This window comes from Alligator sinensis, unplaced genomic scaffold (genome assembly GCF_000455745.1).
Source record: "Alligator sinensis unplaced genomic scaffold, ASM45574v1 scaffold594_1, whole genome shotgun sequence".
In the NCBI taxonomy this organism is placed as follows: Eukaryota; Metazoa; Chordata; order Crocodylia; family Alligatoridae; genus Alligator; species Alligator sinensis.
This window is the reverse complement of record NW_005842286.1, coordinates 1,118,731-1,138,683: the sequence shown is the minus strand read 5'-3', so window position 1 is coordinate 1,138,683 and position 19,953 is coordinate 1,118,731. Positions and strand designations below refer to the sequence as shown.

Here is a 19,953-nt window from a genome sequence, read left to right as displayed (position 1 = left end):
AATGGTGTGTGGTCACTTGTTAGGGAGTGCTCCAAGTGATGCTCCATTTGAAGCATGCCGCTGAGAGTGGTACTGGGTATGCTGCGGTAGGAGCAAGCGAATGGTGTTTATTCCTCAACAAAGGTCTCAGGGTCATGCAGGAGGAGATACAAATGCATGCACTGAAAGTCCATGGGATTTAGATGCTTATGTTGGTTTTGCAAACAGGACTTAGGGAATTTGTCCTGAGGTCAAAGTGAATTCTGTCTGACAAGCCCCTGCTCCCGTGTGTGCTTCCTGTCAAATGCTAGGCTCTTTCTTCTCTTCTTAATGAAGCATTAGGAATAGGTGAGGAATCGCTGATTGGCATATTGAAAGAGAGCTTCATTCACGCTAGCGCTGCCATGTGTTTACTATACTGCAAGTATTTCAGAAATAAATGAGCTCTTCCTGTTTCATTAGCAATTCACATTTCCTGGAAAATACCCATGAAAAAGAGTTCCTAGGTATATTAATGCAACAACAGAAATCCCTCGGATTCACTAGGACACCTACAGATGCCCCAGTTTGTGAGTACTTTCTCCCATATGGCTGTCTGCCTTTTTCAAAATACATCCGCTTTTAGATTCCTGCTCCTTGACACAGCTTCTCTCCTTAGTCTGTTCTTTGTTTCCTTCTCTTTACATATTCCAGTAACTCAGTCTCCTTTCCACTGGGTTTTATTAATTGCATAGCACACGTGGGGATGATCAGCCCAGGCTGAGTTCCAAGTGCTTGGTTGACTGGCTTGAAGTATGCGGCAGCCTTTCCAAAACCCACAAGCGGGACAGAAGGTTTTAGTTATTAGCTCCAACCACAACTTCCTATGACTGAATGAATTGAAAAGGTAAGTCTTCTTCTTCGGTAAAAAGTCCTCTTTGTCCCACGTCTCTGCCAGGGCCGTTGCTCCCCTGAATGAATACAGCTCTGAAAGGCTGGCATCCATCTCAACCTCGGACAGTCATTTTTCCTCCCAGGGGTGACTGTGCTGGGAAGACGGACAGAACTTCCCCAGACCTGGAGTCTGACTCTGCTGAAAGCCTCCCTTATGTTTTAGCCCTTTGGTTACTGAAGGTGAGGGCACTTCATCTGGATGAAGGCTTTGGCCTTCCAGTGGTGCAAGAGGAGGTGGTGCTCTCCCCTACCTTGGGGGTCTTCAAGAGGAGGTTGGATAGATATCTGGCTGGGGTATTATGATACCAGTATTCGTTCCTGCCCAGGCAGGGGGTCGGACTTGATGATCTGTTCAGGTCCCCTCTGACCCTAGAAACTATGAAACTATAAGAGCAGGGATGTGCATGTACTTGGTTGCTTCTGCGTCCCATCTAGGCTGCTGTACAGAAGGTCGCTTCCCCAACACCCGTTTTCCTGGGGTTCCTTATCGTATCGTATCATAGACACAATAAGGAAGTCTCTCCTGGTCTCGCCTGCTCCTTCAGCATCTCTCAGACGCTCTGCCTCATCTTTCTATTTTTGCCCAACAGCAGACCCTTCAACACTGACAGACACGTCTGCTAATTTGATCATTTTTGTATGCATTTCTGCTGCTCGGTATAAATTGAGATCATGCCAGTCGGCTCCAGGATCCTATGCAATTAAATTCTGGCTCTGTGCACCATGCCTTTAAACTTATCTCTTCAATCTGCCTGCTGTCTAATGCCTGACCTGGCACGAGTAACAACCCGTAAAACATATCAGGCTTGGTGTCATCTTCCCAGAGGTTACCGCACCGCCGACCCTCTACCAAATTCCCCTGTATCGCCACAGCCTCGTGAGCATCTAGGAAACTATGTCGATAATATAGTTGCTGCTACAGTTGTTTAGAGTTGGCTTAACATTTTCAGATGGAATAATTCTCCAGCAGAAAATCTCCACTAAGTTGAACTCAAAGCTTTCCATTTGGATATACTGATTTCAGCAAAAGTTTGTTTGGGGGGGGAGGGGGGGGTGCAGTGGCAAAATGAGCCTGGAACAAAAAGTGTGTTGACCTTATGAAGGCATACTTTTTGCAATTTTTCATTCAGCAATTATTTCATTTTTTGCTGTAATTTAAGAGAGAAAATATAATCATGACTATTCATGTAAAATGGTTTTGTGTCTACCTCAAGGAAATGAATGCAACTGAGCCCAATGGTGCCACAACCACAACCATGCGGCGGCTCGTTTCACTGTAAAGCGTCTTGCCCTCGAAGCAGAGAAGAGAGTTCAGAGGAAGGAAGAGAGGAATCTCAGCCTGCTGCCTACTCTCCCCTGAGGAAAGACCTGCAACTTCTGCAGATGGATCTATAGCTCAAGACTTGGACTCTTAAGTCAGCTCAAGACCCATCATGAGCCGTGGCAGAGATCATCCTTGAATTGCTGAGGGATTGCTAATGATGACAACTGTTCCACGCCATGGAAATGCAGCACCCAGAGGAACCTGCAACTACTTTCTTCATTGAAAACCTTGCTTTTGGGGCACATCTGACATTTTTTGGCTTTGTCCCCATTTGAAATGCAACCAGGTTTCGACACGTCTGAACATCCTGCGGAAGACAAATCCACTCTGGACAAGCTTTGCAACAGCTGGCTCCTGTTAACCTCCACGCAGAAACCCAACTGCTCCAAAATGTTGAGGCCAGTCACACCTGAATTAGACAAAAAAACCACCCCATCACCAGCGGCCTCTTAAGCAAATGTTTTGCACCCCTTTGTCACGTAGAGAATTGAACTCCTGCTGGCTTAGCTTTGTTGTTTCCAATCAGCATTTTCCACTTCCAAGTCCAATTCTCTGGACTTCAGGCCCCTGCATCCCAACTCACATCCAAACTAAGGCCACTGTCAACCTTCTCCCCCATGTAGTTTCCCATGCCCCTGGTTGGCCATAACCTACCCAGGAATGGGGGCTGCTCCTGGGACACCTCCTCCTTGCTCTGCTTGGGTTGTTGCTTCTTCTTGAGTATGAGGTCAGAAAGTCAACTCCTCCAGCCATTTAAGAGTAGATCCATCAATATTACTGCAACCTTTCAGACCGTTTGCTTCCTCTGGTGGACCATATAGAGGGCAGTCAGTCAGTACATGCTGGGCTGTCTGATCTCCTTTGCTACACGGGCACGATGGTGAGTATGTAAGGCCCATTTTATGTTTGGTTTTCTTAAAGGCTCCCTAGCTTGACTGCAATCGGTTCAGGTTTGCCCATGCCTTACATGGGAGTTTATGACCAGGAGGGTGAGGATGGTAGATGATAACTGCATTGGGGGCTCCCTAGTTCTTGAATTGAAACCTGATGAATGACAAGTTTCACAGTTGTTTTTTCCATGCTCAGAATTGTATTGATCTCCATCATGTTCTCTGCCTCGGTCCTCTCTTTTCCAAGCAGAAGAGTCCCAGGCTTTTCGGTTTCCTTGGCTGGAAAATGTTCTGCATCTCAGATCACCTTTGCTCCCCATCCCTGTACCTTTTCTAACTTTATCCTATCCCTTTAGAGATGGAGTGCCCAGAAATGTACAGGGTACTCGTGACGTGGGGCACCATGGATTTATACAGAGGCATGATCACGTTTTTCAGTTCCTTTCCTAATGATTCCTAGCATTTGACTTGCCTTTTTGCCACTGCTGCATATTGAGACGATGTTTTCTGAACTCTCCGCAATGACTCCAGGATACCTTTCCTAAGTGGTAACAGCCCGTCAATCAGAAGGGTTTGGGTTATTTGTTCCACATGTGCATTACCTTGCAGTTATCAATCTTAAATTGCATCTGCCACTTTGCTCCCCACTCACGCACTTCTGGGAGATCTTTCCTGTAACTCCTCATCACCAGCATTGCCTCTGACTACTCAGAATCGTTCTGCATCACCAGTGGACTTTGCCATTTCACTATTTACTTGCTTTTCCAGATGACTTATGAATAAGTTGAACAGTTTCGGTAGCAGCACAGAGCCCTGCTTTCCAAGTTGAAATATAGCCGTCTAGTCCTATCCTTTGTTTCTTAACTTTTAACCAGTTTTCAGCCCCTGAGAGGACCTTCTCTTTGTTCCCACGGTAGCTTTGTTTAAGAACCTTTGATGAAGAATCTTGTTAGAAGCCCTTTAAAATCCAAGTGTACTCTTTCTTCTGGACCCCCTTATCCACGTGAGTGTTGGCCTCTTCAAAGAGCTCAGGATGTTTGTAAAACGCGACTTCCCTTTATAAAACTCATGCTGACTTTTCCCCAGCCTTTCACTTTATCCATGTGACTAATTCTATTCTTTTATTATAATCCTGCCAATTTGCTGGAAAGAGAAGTTAGACGCAATGATCGATAGTTCCCTGGATTTCCCTTTGCCACCCCCTCCATATTGCCTCTGGGCTCTATTGCTCTCTCCCCACCCTACTTCCCCAAAACTAGTAGCTACTCTTATTTCTACTTGTCAACAGCAGTGGTTCTCAACTGGGGTGCCATGACATCCTTTCAAAAATGCTTCAGTACCAAACCAGGGCTGACCAGGGAAGGGAGGTGGGCAGGGTAGTTAAAAATCAATTTTTTTTAATTGGATTTTTAAAATATTTAATCAAATTGTTTTATTTAATCATATTTTTGTTAAGACCCATATAAAGATCATTTTAATTTAAGATATGTTAGAGCTCAAATATATCATCATGGAATAGGGATTCTAACTTCTAACTATAGAATATTTGAGACAATATATTCATGTAACCTTTTTAGAAAAGTTTTATAAATAGGACACAACAGGCCATGGACTGAGACTATATTAGGGGCCCAATCTTATGGGGTTCGCAGAGGCTCCTCTATAGATTAGTAGAGATTAAAGAAAACCACTCTAGCCAATGGGACTCAGGGCTCAGTCTAGAAGATCCCATTAAGCATCTCTGTGATGCTTAGTTTCAGTTCTCACACTGTGGGTTTGTCTCCAGAGATAACACCCTTAATAACAGCAGTATACGGAGATGAGAGATGACAGAGTTGATTAGCTACCCATCAACTTTAGTGTCTCTCTGCAAGTTTGTGTACACAGAGTCAGGCCCTTAACTATCTCTAAAAGTGCAAAGTTTCAAGAATTAAATGAATAAAAGATTGTTGGGGGTGGAGTAGATCTGGGCAAGGAGGAGAAGTCTGAAGATAAATGCAAGGGGGGAGAGGCAGTAAAAAACAAAAAAGGGAAACATTTTGAGCACACTATTCCAGAAGTCTTGAGGGATAAGTTTCTAAGTATACCCTCTCCATTGATTTGAGCTCTAGTGAGGAAATGGTATGGTAGAATGGAAAACTTATCATGGCAGCAGGCCATAAAAGAGACCCAGTTTGGGAATATTTTAATGAAAGTTATATCAAACAACAAGAATGCACTTTTTGTAGAAAACAGTGATTAAATCAAGGTGTCCTGACCAGTGACTTCAATCATGTTTTAAACTGATTTGATTTCAATCAAATCCACCCTGGAGGGGGGAAAAACCAAATGAAGAAAGGAGTGCCTGCTCCTGCTGCGGCTGCTTCCCTGTGCAGCCCTATCTGTCCCTCCTGGAAACAGGCATGCAGGGCAGTCCTACCTGGCAGTGGCAGCAAACGGAAGATAAAGTAGGTCAGCTGAGACTTTACAGTAGTTCTCACCCAGGTGACATCAACTTCAGGTAAGGTCTGAAAGGGTCCCTTGACCTGTAGAAATGCCACAAAGCAGAGCATAGGGCCTAGCCCTGCTCTATCAACTCTGTTTACTGTAAACCCGCTAGTGTTTGTACTTGCACTTGAAACCTCTTCTCTATAGTCACCCCCATCCCTTTCTGAACAATGCCCCCTTCCCTGAGCTCAGGGCTACCATACCCCAAGGCACTGAACTGCTGCTCGTACCTCCCATCATGCCACAAATACTGCTGGGGCCACTTTGCCTGTCTCCTCTCCTTACTCCGGCAGCGGAGTCAGCCAAGTCCTGTGTATCCCCATGCTGATCACTGATGCACACAGTTCTGGGTCGGTGTAGGTTTGTAAGGTTCTTCCTCCTGTTACAGCCTCTTCCTTACTCTGCCCCCTAGTCAACAACTGACCATAAGGGTCCATCACACAGTGAACTGTAATTCATCATTTATGGTTGTATTTCAGCAGCTGCTTGTTCCCTAAATAATTACAGAGGATTTAAAGCTGAGCCAAAAAGCAGCAGCATGGGTTTGTGACCCTTCCTGCTTTGCTAGGCTATATGGAAGGCAACACTAAAGGTTTCTGACCAAAAAAAAAAAATCCCCAAAACAACGTTTTTTACACTAGAAATTTAGATTTGGCAAACCCAAGATAATTACAGGCCCCAGAGAACAGCTGACTTTATGATGTCACAAGAAATCAAAAGCTGAACAATGCAGATGCGACTGACTTTTTAGTCAAGTCTGTTTTATGCCCTTTTACCAATACTTCCTAATGGCAATGCCTACTCGGAGTTTGCTAAAGTTTCAACAAAGTCTTCAATTGTTTATTTTAAAAAAATCCTCAAGACCATCAATAAATCACCCACTCGACTCAGGAAACGCTTTCATTCCCCAGCCTCAAAGTGTGCACATAATTTTTTCCAGCTTTCTTCATGAAGAAGTGACCAAAGCCACCATCTCACATCGTAAGAAATCTTTTCCAGCTCACTGCTAGGCACTGCCACTGGGGATGAAGTAGGTGAAGGGACCATTGCCACGGCCTAAAAAGCAACATGTTACAAATAAGGCAGTGAGTGTGGCACAGTCGGGTGCTGTGGCATCTGGTCCCTGTGTGAGGAGGTAAGCCCCCTTCTCCACCCCACACCCACTCCAGCTACCCTAGTGCCAGTAGCTGGTGGCTCTGGGGACTGCTGCCATTGCTGCCCTTCCCTGCTTGGCAGCCTCTGTGCCAGCCTGGCCTCCCATCCCTCCCTGAGTATGCTCCGCCACAGGGGGGTGGACATGGGGCTGCAGCAGCACTTTTGAACCCAGCTCAAACCACACACTCTCAGGGCTGGCAGGAGGGGCCATGGAGGCAGATGGCTTCAGTCATAGAACATGAGAGTGGGAAGGGATCTCAGGAGGTCACATCTAGTCCAACTCCTGCTCAAAGCAGGACCAGCCCCAACTACATCATCGCAGCCAAGACTGGGTCTCAAAAACCTCCAAGGATGGAGAGTCCACCACTTCTCTGGGTAACTTGTTCCTGCCCTCCTAGTGAGAAAGTTCTTCTTAATATCCAACCTCAACTTCCCTTGCTGCAGCTTGACCCCATTGCTCCTTGTCCTGACATCTGCCCCCACTGAGACCAGTTCAGCTCCATCCTCTTTACAACCCCCTGCAGGGAGATGAAGGCTGTTATCAAATCCCCGCTTGGTCGTCTCTTTTGCAGTCACCAGTGTATGAGATTTGTAGAGGAGCAAGCTGGCTGGCAGGGTTCCTCCCAGGTACAGACCAGGGGTGGAGAGAGGGCAAATGATTGAAAGAGCAAGCCATGGTGAGGTGAGGTCCTGCCCCCAAAGCCATCACTCGGCACCAGGTAGACAAGCGGTTCTCGCCAATTTTAACCTCACGGCTTCCTCCAGAACTTTTGTGAATTTAAATTCTCACTCGATGACCGGGCGCCATTAAATCAAGAGCAGTTATAGAGGGGGGCCTGGAGGCTAAAAAGGTTGAGAACCAACTGAAATAAGAGTACATGCTTAAAAAATAGGGTTACAAAGGAACATTGCATCTTCTTATGCTACATGAAATACAGGACACGAAGCCAAGCAACAAAGAAAAGTCACTGAGCCCCTTGCTTGGTCACTAGATTCTGCCATCCCTAGTCGCAACAAGTAGCCCTCTACTCTAGGGATTAGCTCCACTGAAGTCAGACTGGCTGCAAAGAAGGAGCAATAAAATGCTTTCTTCAACTGGGGCCAATGGGAAATCTTCCTCTGGCACCAAAACCAGCGTGGCTTGAGGGAGGACTTCAAGGGTTGGGCTCCAAGTGCATGAAAACAAGTGGTTTATTCAGCAGAGAAACTTACTCTGGAATAGCGGAAATGGCTCCCAGTAGAACCTCATTACTTTGTGCTAATGGCCAAGACGACCTGTTCTGAACGACTGAGTTTGCCAATTAGCGGCTACGCAAGTGCACATGGACGAGGATGCATAATCCATCACAGGACAGATTTTGCTCACTTCTGACAGCACAGTTCTGCCTTAACCCTTTATAAATCTACCTCAGACAATTTCTTAGAGAGGAAGGAGGGGTCAGTGATTAGGGCACAGGCCTAGGACTGGAGAAGCCTGGGTTCGGTTTCCTGCTCCACCACAGACTTCCTGCCTGACCTGGTGCAAATCCCTGAGTACTTGTCTCTATGGGGGGTTATTCCACAGTAGCTATTTCAGATGAACTAATCCTGATCAAGTCCCAGTGTAAGTCAAGTCCCAATGTTGTTCATGGAGAATAAGTCTCCAACTGGGTGTCATTCAGGAATAGTTTTTGTGCTTTAATTCAGACTCTCCCTAATCCAAATTAATTCACAAGTGTAAATAAGCCCTAAATACCATATTTAGTCCCATATGACACACACCTTTCCCTGCAAAAATCAGCCCTCCAAAATCAGGGTACATGTCCTAAGCAGGGAAGGTGATTTTCTTCACTGGAATAGAAGCATGGAGACGGTGTGCTGCAAAATGCCTGCTACTTCTCTCTGATACAGCAAGCAGCAAGGGCAGAATCCAGTTTTAACACTTTCACAGTTGCTGTCGAATTGGCAGCAGCTTTTGGCTGCCAATTTGGCACCCGCTGTGAAAGGGTTAACACTAACTTCTGTCTGAAATAGCCAATGAGCTGCTGCCTGCAGCCAACCATGATTCTGGAAAAATCTTTTCTGCATTTGACTTTCCAAAAAACAAGTGTGCATCTTATTTGGGGGCACATGCAATAATATGGAAGATGACAAGATAACAGCTGGAAACAGGCAGAAGCTACAAGGAGACATGCGGCAGTCTTAGCACATCAGCAACCTAACCCTGGTGATGTTTTCCAGGCATTATGGCAGAGGCAAGTTTTAAGGAGGCTTTTGAAAGAGAAAGATGAAATGGTTTATGGGAAGTTCCTCATGTCTGTGGGGCAGCATGAGGGATGAAGGGACTTTAATAAGCAAGTGGCTGAGAGAGGCAAGCAATACTGGCTGACTTGTGGTATGAACAGTCCCTTGTTGGTGAATGAGGAGGGACAGGTCAGGTGGGAGGAGGCCACAAAGAGCCTTGGAAATGAAGGCCGGCAGCTCATGGTTCATGCAGTACAGAAGAGGGAGCGGGGATGCACAGAGCAGGTGACAAGGTCAGAGCAAGGGGCTGGGGGAATGGTCTTGGCAGCCAGGTCCTGGATGGACATGAGCAGAGCAAGGCTGCATTCATAAGGGGTAGAGAGGAGGATGTTGAAGCAATTGAGACAAGAGAGGCTGGATGAGAGTCCTCCCCATGCGGATGGACAGGAAAGGCTGTAGCACAGAGGCGCATGCAGAGAGGATCGGCAAGGCTTCGATGGAGGAAAGGTCTAAATTGAAGAGGATGCACAGGTTACAGGCCCTACTGATTGGGTTATGAATGACAGTCCTTGGGGACTGAGGAAAGGCAGTGAAAAAGGCAGGGACTGGAATAAAGAGCTCTGAATTAGCCACATTCAGCTTGAAGTGACAGCTACTACTCAAGCCAAAGAGACAGATTGAGACACCAGCTTGGACAGGAGACAGGTCTGGAGCAGAACTGTCGGTCTGTGAGATGTCAATGCAAGCATGGATCGTGGCTTGTGTCTGTGGAGAGGGACACTCAGAAACAAGGTGTTGGGGGGAGAGGAGAAGGGGAGCAAGGACGGAGCACCCCGTGGAGCCTCCAGAGATGGCTGGAAGCAGGATGAGGGGAAAAACCTGGAAAGAGGGACTGGAGAGGCAGGAGGAGACCGAGCCTCAAAAGCCAAAGGGGAGGGATAAGATGCCGAGAGCATGACAGGCTATGAAAAGTGGCTGGCAACCAAGGAGGCTGCGCAATGCAGAAGAGGTTCTTAGCCTGGGCTAGGAAAGGTCATTAGACAATATGTGGACTGCAACGGATGGGGAAGGCTGACATGGACCCAGAGGAGAGGAACTCCAGACAGTTATTATTAACAGCACGTTCAATGAGCTCAGAGATGAAGAGGGAGCTGGGAGGACTGTTGGAGGGGCAGGTCGAGTCAAAGCCTGGTTTGGGCTTCCCGTAAGAGGAAAGAACTATGTAATACGTAAAGAAAGGGCGAGAGAAGAGTATGAGAGCAAGGAGGAGCATAAGGGAGGGGATGACAGTCGCCAAGTGAGAAATCAGCAGACAGTGGGATGGAGTCACGGGGGACTTTGAGAAGGAGAGCCTTAGCAAATCGCCCACATCTGCGACGGGAGGAAGAGAGGACTCTAGGACGAAGAAGGGAAGGTAGCCCAAGGGCCGGGGCCAGTGCAATCCGTAAATACAGTGGAGACTCAGAGGCACTTAAACATGACGGCAATGGGGCCCATGTAAATACCGCAGATTAGACTAGAGAGGTAGTGTTTGCCTCAACCCAGGGTGTGCGACATGTTCTGTGGAGTATTTTGGGGAAGGAAAGCTGTATTAGTAATGGGAAAGCTTACTACAGCCTCCAAGCTATTACTTATTTGTTGAACCCCTATTGAGACAGCTGGCTTTCATGTGCCAAAAAACGAAAGAGCGAGTGAGTTTCTCTCACATCTTGCTGAATAATTTCCAGAACAGAGACTTGTTTTTACCTGGGGCGTAGCCAGGGCTGCTGGTTGGATACATATTTGGGTTGTAGGCAGGGGCAGCTGTGGGATACCCAGTTGGATAACCTGCAATGAGAAGGAGAGAGAAGTTACAGTGCTGTCAACAACAGTCAGGAAAAAAATCAGGAGAGAATAACCTTAGAAGAAAAATAAAACTCTCTGTAAATGTACAGGTCATCGGCAGAGGTTGTGAAGCAGAAAATGTATTATTGGATGGGCCATGTTGAGAACAGGGGTGTATTCAATACAATCTGTAGAAAACTACCAGGAAAATACATACGTTGAAGGAGTCTGATGATGACAAACCAGAAGTGGATTCAAAAGAAGTTCGTTGGCTGCTTTTGTGGATCTATTAATGCGATGTGTCCATCTTTTACTGATCTCCCAGGACAAGTTCAAGAGAAGAGCCACACATCCGAGCCCACATTTTGCTACATGAATAATCACTGAGCTTAAAAGCACAAAACTCAAGCGAGGGAACATTGCTACCATCTCTTGCTGATCCAGGGGGTGCGGTGTTGCGTGCTCCCGCACACAATACGTGTATCCAGCAGCACACGCATCTGTCAATAAACCGCTCTTTTATTGTAGGCTCTCCTTTATCCAATCAGTTAATGACAATCCCTGGAATTCAAACTGTTGGGGGGTTTTGTTGGTTTGGTTTTCACCGCCCACAACTGTTTTACAGATCTGGTTTGGTAACACTCAACATAATTGCACTCTTTCTTCCCTTCGCACTCGCTATATTCCTCCTACAGTTTCAATGAGTTGCGCGTTCTTCGCTTCCTGCTGCTGAGCCGAGCTGTGCAGCGTTTACCAGCGGCGACCATTTCCTCAGTCTCTCTAGGTACTTAAATCGCCCCCTTCCTATGAAAGATACAGGTCAGAGCGGGACAAAGTCAATCCTAGGTGGTCTCCTATGTCAGAGTAGACTGGAGCCAGTAATAATAAGCCCCACATCAGAGGTCCAAATCAATCTTCTTCTTGCGTTACACAAGACCAAAATTGGTGCTTCCTTCCCCAGTTGGTCCCACTATTAAACCCCCAGCCGTGTTTTCCTACCCCGTGTGTCTATGCTTGTACTGTTAAACCTTCTGCAATCTAGGTTTCTAAAATTTGGCCTCCAGAACCAATCCGAGCACCGCGAAGATGTTTTTTAAAGGTAATTTGAATGCATCTAATTCAACAATCATGACCATTCTACTGGAATAAATGATTGTATGTTCTACCCTCTCATTTTCATCAGTGTTACATTTGGCTTCTAAATCAGGTTAATTAAAAATTGCAGTAGTTAAGGCTGGATATGCTGTAGCTTAACAGCTCCCCCCGCTGCCCCGCTATATATAAAACCTATGTTGCTGACGCGCTTGGGCATATACAGGGTTTTAGCAATCAAGCAGCAATTTGGAATGTTATTTATAGATCCAGTGATTGCACACATCACCTTAATGATGAAGACCCTGAGTCAAAAATATCCACATTTCATCTCCTGTTCACTGGATTTTTTTTTTTGAAGAATCTTTTCTCCCTCCAGGTTGCTAATGGCCACTGGTACCGACTTTTTCTACGCCTAAAGCCCGGGTCCTGAATACACTGAGCTTGAAACAGCTTCCATTACTGGAGCCAGGTGGGATCCCCTGCATCATGGCTGCGCAGAAGAGAGGACCAGTGCCATCTCTGTACCAACCATTTTTTTCTGCCATGAAAGGAATCAAGAAAGGGGACACCGACTATGTTCCTTATAACTCCTGGAGACAAAACACCATGGACCAGATCCGGTTCGATCTATTAGGTGCCCACATGGACATCATTGCCTAAGTGTGATCCTATTCCATGCTGCTCACATCCCTGAAAAGACCTTAAACACACCTACTTTTGCAGCACACCATCATCTTTGCTTTCCAAATAAACCACAAAAAGCAGGAAGCAAGAGGAAAACCCACCCACCTTCTGCATTAATGTTCTTTCAGGGACTTGAGCAGAATAGGAATAGGATGACACTTAGGCACCTAAATCCACTTCCACATCCAATAGGGAGAAAAGGAGCTGGTCCCCAAAAGTTAACTGAGATGGCTGGCATGATGATGAGGAGGAGGAGCTGCAGCTGAAGCGGGCTAGGAGAGAGACACCCCCAGGACATACTTTCCATGTCAAACCCTTTTCAGTACGTTTACCCACAGTGGGAAGCCAGTGAGACCATGGAAACTCCTCCTGTGACACCTGGAGCCTTTTGAATGCATTTATGGTCATTGGATATTTCCTGTTAATTAGGGTCCTTGCCCTGAGAGCAGCATATGATGTCAGATCTCCTTCACCTACGTCTTTTTTGACCGTAAGCATTGAGCAGGGTTGGCTCTGGAGACCTTTCCTTCGCTCCTTTTTCTTACACTTGGTCAGGCTAAGGCAAGGCAACACACTGGAAGGGTCTAGTGCAGGACTACGTGAATTGAATTACAGCCTAAATGCATCCCTTAGGGTGAATTCAACCTGTATAGCACATGTGAAAGACCAGGGTGTATCAGGTGTGTAGACTTCAGTACAGCTTTTCTTCTAATCAAAGCAAGACCTCAGAGGCCAACGGGGGCCAGGTCAGATTCTCTGACCTCCTCAAGACAGTCTGTGATACGTTCAGCCTCAAATGGCTGGAGCAGGAGTTTGCAACACATGCAGAAAGCCCCACGACCTAAATAAAACAGGCCAAAGTCAAATACACCAGAGCACTTCTCCTTCAGTGCCTGTACATGAAAAACGTGACCTGTGTTTTTGTAGCATTTTATTAAGCTGTTTGAAGTCTTGCAGGCCTGTTGGCAGACCTTTTTTTATGGATGTCTCGAAAAAAAAATCACTTTTCAAATAAACCAGGATTCAGCGAAAGAGGCCAAAACATGCAGACATGGAGTGCGGATGGACTTTCGTTCTGTTCGTCCCCCAACCCTGATCACATGTAGTTTGCTTCTGTGCGAGTTGACCTCCTGCAAACTATTATTGCCTCTGGTTGACTTAAGGAAAGACAACGGAAAACTATCAGGGATTTGCCCCTACTAATAAAGGGGTAAAAAGGGGTCAGAATGGGAAGCAACAGACTTTTTTTGTGGGTACTGGGGCAATTTCTCCACCCCTAAGTGGTGAAAATTCATGTGTTGGAGTTGCAACAGCTGGCAACACTGCGGTGACATGGCTTTGTTCTGGTTTTCCCATTGATTTCCTAAGACTGTCCTCCCGCCATCCCAGCTCCATCTCTCCAACCACCTAGACTGATCCCACAAGGACAAGTGTAGGTGGGGAAAACTGCCACCTCCGTCTGAAACCGCAGTGACTGCACTGAGCCTCCGGCTGGGATCAGGGCTCTAGACTTTTTCTTTGGGGGCAGTGAATGTCTTTTGCTGTGCTGGCAGCCACTATAGCACCCATGATAAAATGCGAGTGCTAAGAGAATTTGGGGAGATGTCAAGCAACATTTATTAGAGAAGAAACAAAAAGATTTTTTCCTTTTTTTTTAAATTTTCATTATGGATCAGACTAAAAATTAATCCACAATCGATAGACCTGTTCATTTAACAGTCTCTCTGCGGTAAACTTCTGCCACTATGACTCTGAAAAACACTAGCTGAACTGGCTTGAAAATCCTGGTGTAACAACCAGAAGAGTAAAATGAAAAGCACTCTGGGCTGCGGTACTTACTCGAGGATGTATATTAAAGCTGCCTTTAATTTTTCATGGATTTCTAAATGTTTCTATAAAATGATTACCGTCTCTGTTCTTCATTATGCTCTCCTGTGCAATGCTGCCTTTGATTAATGGTTCCTAGGCCATAGCTCCCGACCACCCTAATCCCCCCATTTTGCATAACTTAATATATGTACCTTGTGGAAACACAAAAGGAAAAAAAAAAGACAGCTCAGGCAATAAATTATAATTGCTGCCGAATAGAGCCTTTTGACCATTTTCAAGCAAAAGGAGTGGCGTTGTTTAGCTCCATCCTGGAAAATTGTACCCAGATTGCTCATGAACAAGGAGTCTGCTTATATTTCCAGCCATATAGTTTACGGTCTATGTGCTTCCAGTTGTATTCAAATGTACATATGCGAGCAACGCCGGGAGCCTGTAATTTCCCCTTCTGCTCAATGCAATGCTGTATCGAAGACGCATCCCTTTGCCTTCTGGTGCCCTTTGACACTGCTCCTTACTCCTTCTGGGATGGCTTGTGCCTCTCCTACCATTTCTTAAGTGGCTACTGCAGTGGTTCTGCACATCAGTTATGAGAAAAACACTGAGAAACTGGTGGAGATCAACAGAAAAGATTGAGCAAGTGAAAGGCTGGGTTAGGAGGCAAGACTAAATATGCATGGCTCGGCTATGTGACAACAGACCACGAGGAGGAGGGCTTATAGACCTCACCGAGGCAGCAAGGAAGTGGGTTTTAAGGAGGGTCAAAGGTTAGTTTGCTGCTACCCTTCCTTCATTTACTTAAACATTTATAAATCACAAATCCATCACACAACTCAGTAGCACAGCGTCCGCAATTTAGACTCTCCAAGCCACTGCTTCCTCTGCATCCTTCGGTCAACACATAAGGAGAAGCCTGGGAGAACAGACTGGCTTTGCAGAGCAACACGCTCAGGCCCTAATGGACCAGGGGAGGGAGATAAAGTCGCTTGGAAGACGCCGTCTTCAGCCCTCCATCTCTGGAGCTGAGGGCACCATGTGAGGGATCAGAAAGTATGCAGAAGCAACGTGCTGTGCGCAGTATGCGTGGTGCTGCCTTCTGCCCTTGCTGGAGGTTGAGCGCTTGTCAAGGATTGCAGCGATGCAGGTACAGGTGACGAGGGCACGGATAGCCAAATCAGACAGCCACATCAGAAAGACAAGGTCAGAACTTCCTGACCAGGAACGGGCGGAAGAAAGTTGATACCTCAACCTCCAGAAACAGCAGAGCCTTGAACAAGATGATGAGAAGGACCAACACTTCCTCGGTCTCTTATAGTTTTGTTTCTTTCCCCTCCACACCTTGAACTGCCAACCTTGTTTCGGTCGGTCTTACCTGGATTGAGCATTGGGCAGCTAATTCCCAGGCCAAGGCCATGCCTCATCTCCCTGGGCACTGGAAAAACCACCATGTTCCCTTTGGGACTGATGAGAACCAGAGCTAGAAATAACGATATCAATATACTGAAGGAACCAAGCCATCCCACCTCGCCTTGTCCTACAATGCCTCCCAGACCTCCGAAATAGAAAGGATGGTGGAGAAGCTTGATGAACAAGAGCTTGGTGAATGGGGAAGCTATCAAATCATTCAACAGCAACTGCTGCCATGGACATAGGAAGTACCCGAGCTCAGGAAGAGCCAAGCCCCGTAACAATATTCCCTAAATACTGAGGATTACTGAACTCTGGAGCAGGCTTGCTAAAACCAGAACCACAAACTCAGTCACCAGAGACATTAAAAAACGAAACCAGACACTTGAAAATCTTCAGCGACCCTGCACCGATGGAGGAGTCAGTAAAACAGTCAGGCTACAGTCAGGTTCTCACAGATCTCATCTCTGGAAGGATGTATCTACAGCTTTAGATCACGGGTAATATTCGGAGGACACCTAAATGCATTAAAACCCTACACAGCATTAAAATCACCTGGAATTAGGATACCTAAGTGACTTGGGAGCCTTTGAAATGTCTATCCCAAGTCTCACTGCACAACTGGAAACTCGGGTTGCAGTTCTGTGACAAAAGGGGCCGGTCTGTGAAGCTCAGATTTCATTTTCATTTGTTATTGGGCAAAATAATTCTCTTTTTGAGCACTGACTTGGTAAAGGTACCATTTACTTTTTCAGCAACAGTGCGATGGGTTATCTGCTTACCGCTTAAATTGCCACAAGACTAAATTAACTGGCAAGACAAATTTGTCCGGTGTCTTCCTTCCCCTAGTAAAGCTAAAACAACGATCCACTCCTAACAGCAGTTATATGACAAATATATTAAGAAGATGGCAACATCCTTTATGTCGGCCACGGACAAGATGCTGTGCAAAGCCGTGCTTTTAAGCCTTCCTCCAAGGCACTGGCTAAGGCTGGGGCTGGGGACTGGGCTGTGCCAATGCTCCTGCCTGGACTTAAAGCTGGAGGTTTCTGGCTAGAGGGTCTTGCTCCACCGTTCAGGGTCAGACTGATGTTGTATTTGGGATCAGGAAGGAATTTTACCCCATGGTCACATTGGTACAACTGGAGGAGAGGGGTTTGCCTTTCTCTGTTGTGGGGGGTGTGACCGCTCCCTGGGATCTCTCAAACATATATTAACGACCTTACAACAGTGGGACGTTGGCTGCCATGGTCGCCCTGCTTTACCTGTGGCAGGTTTGGATGTTGTCTCATGTTATGTCAGGGCTGATGGTCGTTCTTCCTAAGAAGTTAGACAATGGATTTGTCTGGGATTGTTTGGGTAGGAATGATCCTGCCCATAGGCGCCGATTTTTATTTTTGCAAAGCATATAGACAGCTGGAGCAGAGCTGAGTGGAGTCCATAGTGGAGGCACCGATGCAGGGTGCCCGCTGCAGGCTTGAGGCTCCCTCTGGGAGCCCCGCACCTGCCATGCCTCCATGATGAGTATGCCCTTGCCCGCCAGGCAGCAGCAGGCGGCACAACTCTGTGCCACCACCCTTGCTGATGCTGGGTGGGTAGGGGGGCGCCTCGCCATGGTGGTGTGGCTGGATCGGGGTCCCCAAGAGGAGGGCAGCAGGGCAGGGAGCCCCAGCCTGTAGCGGGCAACCTTCATCCGTCCCACACACAAATTAGGAGGGCACATGCCCCCCATGTCTCCCTCCCTGGGAGTGCACGCAGGGGCAGGGAGCTGCCCCCCCCACCCCCTGAATGAGCCACCCATCGTCCTGTCCTGCCCCACACCCTGGCCTCGGGCCCCAGTGCCCCCAGGCCCAGCCCTTGTCCATCCCTCATCACGGGGGCCTCAATCCCTATAAACTTACCTGCAGGCAGCTGGTTGGAGCTGCTCTCCATCGCTGCTTGGGGCTCTATTCCCGGCCATGTGCATGTGTGTGCATATGTGCATGCACATGGTGCCCCCTACATCCCGCAGCCCCTTGCAGCCTGCGAGAGGAAACCCGCCGTTTCCCGCAGTGAACGGAAAACCCAGATCCAAGCATGGTACTGGGAGTCTGGGACACATGGTGTCCCGGAGCCGTGCAGCCTGGGACCTGGACTTGTTCCCATCTCAGGACTGTCCCATCCAATTTGGGATGGGTGGTCACCCTACCATCTTCCCGAGGGGGCCAAGGTCCTCGGGCCCCCATGTACTCGGCACCTATGATCCCGCCTCAGGCAGGGGGTTGAGCTAGATCTATGGAGGTCCCTTCCAGCCCTCCTTCTCTGTGATTCTCTCCAGCTAGCATCCATTACCGGGGACTCAATCTAACTGCTGTTCAAACACTGCCTGCAATATCTCAAGAGCCAATTAATGACTAAAATGCAATTGAATAAAAACCCAGGCAGCCAAGCAAAACTTCACGTATCGTGTAATCCATTGTTCCAAAATGGATAATTCAAGGGCCCATTTTACTAATTCCCTCTTTTAAAGCCCTGGATGTATTTATGCCAATTTGTTTCCAGTTGGTGATACTATTTAGACTGTGACACAACCAGAAGCCTTTTGTCTTTACAACACATACTCGGCTCAGAGATTTGAAGCTTGCCAATACGTAACAGTAAATAGGTCAAGATGTCTAACCCTCTCTGCTGCAAAGTCCCTTCAGATGAAGCTTTTCACATCCAAGTTACCTGCCTTTTATGTCCAGAGGATCCTCCGCCAGTACCAAGTCTTTTATTTTCTAGATCTGCCTAAGAATTACGGGATTTAAAAGGCAGCGTATGTTTGCTGCGCTCTTCGGGCCACAGGAAACAGCGGCACATCTTTAGGCGCTTCCGAAATATGTCACCCCCCTTCCCTTCACACTGATTGAGGATTTATGCATGCAAAGCCTCACATTTTGTGAAATGAGGGTATGAATCTGGTACTTGAGAAATTACCATAGAACAGTGAAATTACAGAGCAGACGCCATGCAGGCTCCCTCACGCAGCCCTGCCAAAATCCTCCCTAATCTCCACCTGTAACAACGCTCTTCTTGAGTGCTGATTGCTGGCAGTATTGAAAGCACAAAAAATGCACCTAATTATGCAACGATTTGGGGATATGGAGAAAATCGCTGATAAGGACATCTGTGAACTAATTCTGCATTTGAAGCCAAGTCTCCAGAGCAGAACGGCTGTTACATTGAGGAAATGATGGTGAGCCGAGAGTCTGTGCAGACACCGTTCTCTCATTATACCAGCATCTTTCCCCGTCTGGGGTGACGAGGTTTCTTCCGCTTTCGTGCTCAGTGCAGCTGAGGACTTGAACATGGGGTGTGCCCTGCTCTTTGCTGGGAGCTGTCCCAGGGGGTGGTTTCAACAGCTCAGCTCTGTGCTGGGAAAGTGCAGCTGGGAGATGGGGGGGCAAGAATTCAAGCCTTAACGTCTATATGCCAGCTTCCTCCGGCTCTGCGTGCAGCCAGCCCCAGTGATTAAGCAGCGCAGATGGCTTAAAAGGGTTGTGAGTGCACAACCCAGTGCTGCTCCCAGGAGGTCTGCATGGAGACAACGGGGGCAGCCCCTTGGTCACAAGTGACTTGCTCACCTTGGAGCCTGTCTCCCAGTTCCTTTCTCAGTTAGTCGCACTGACACTCGAGTAGGCCAAGAGACTTGCTAAAAGCTCCATCTGAAGGGACTCTGCAGCAGAAAGGGTTAAACATCTCGACCTATTTACTATTACTTATTGGCAAGCAGCAGCCTCCATGCCAAGGGTTGGATCTTGTTTAGCACTGAGCCTCTATTGCAGCTTCTGCCCCCGCTGCCCCCTTCCTTCCTGCCCCCATGCCTTTACTGTCAGGCAGAGCTCAGCTCTGGCTTGGGCTGGGTTCCCTCCTGGCTATGGAAGACATGGAAACTGGCCCCTTGCCTGGCCAATCCACTGCTGCACGGCCCAGCAAGGGCTGAGTTTCTATGTCCTGTGCCCGGGAGCAGTTTCTGACAAAGTGGAGAAGGAGAAGCAGGGGTTGTGGGGAGCTGGGCATGGGAGAGCGGTGCCAGTGGGAGGAGCAGGAAGGCTGTAGGGTGAAGAAGGGGGGCAGACGGTAAGGGGGCCATCTGACGCCCCA

The 19,953-nt window shown here is 47.4% G+C and overlaps 1 protein-coding gene across 2 annotated transcripts in view; it reads right to left on the bottom strand.

Moving 5' to 3' along the window:
- Positions 1-19,953, bottom strand: part of FAM168A (family with sequence similarity 168 member A) — a 250,361-nt gene that overhangs the window by 46,621 nt on the left and 183,787 nt on the right. For both annotated transcript variants that reach the window (XM_025209371.1, XM_006028064.3), the window contains exon 3: positions 10,738-10,818. In XM_025209371.1, the coding sequence (XP_025065156.1) occupies positions 10,738-10,818 (81 nt within the window). The remainder of the gene's footprint in view (positions 1-10,737; positions 10,819-19,953) is intronic.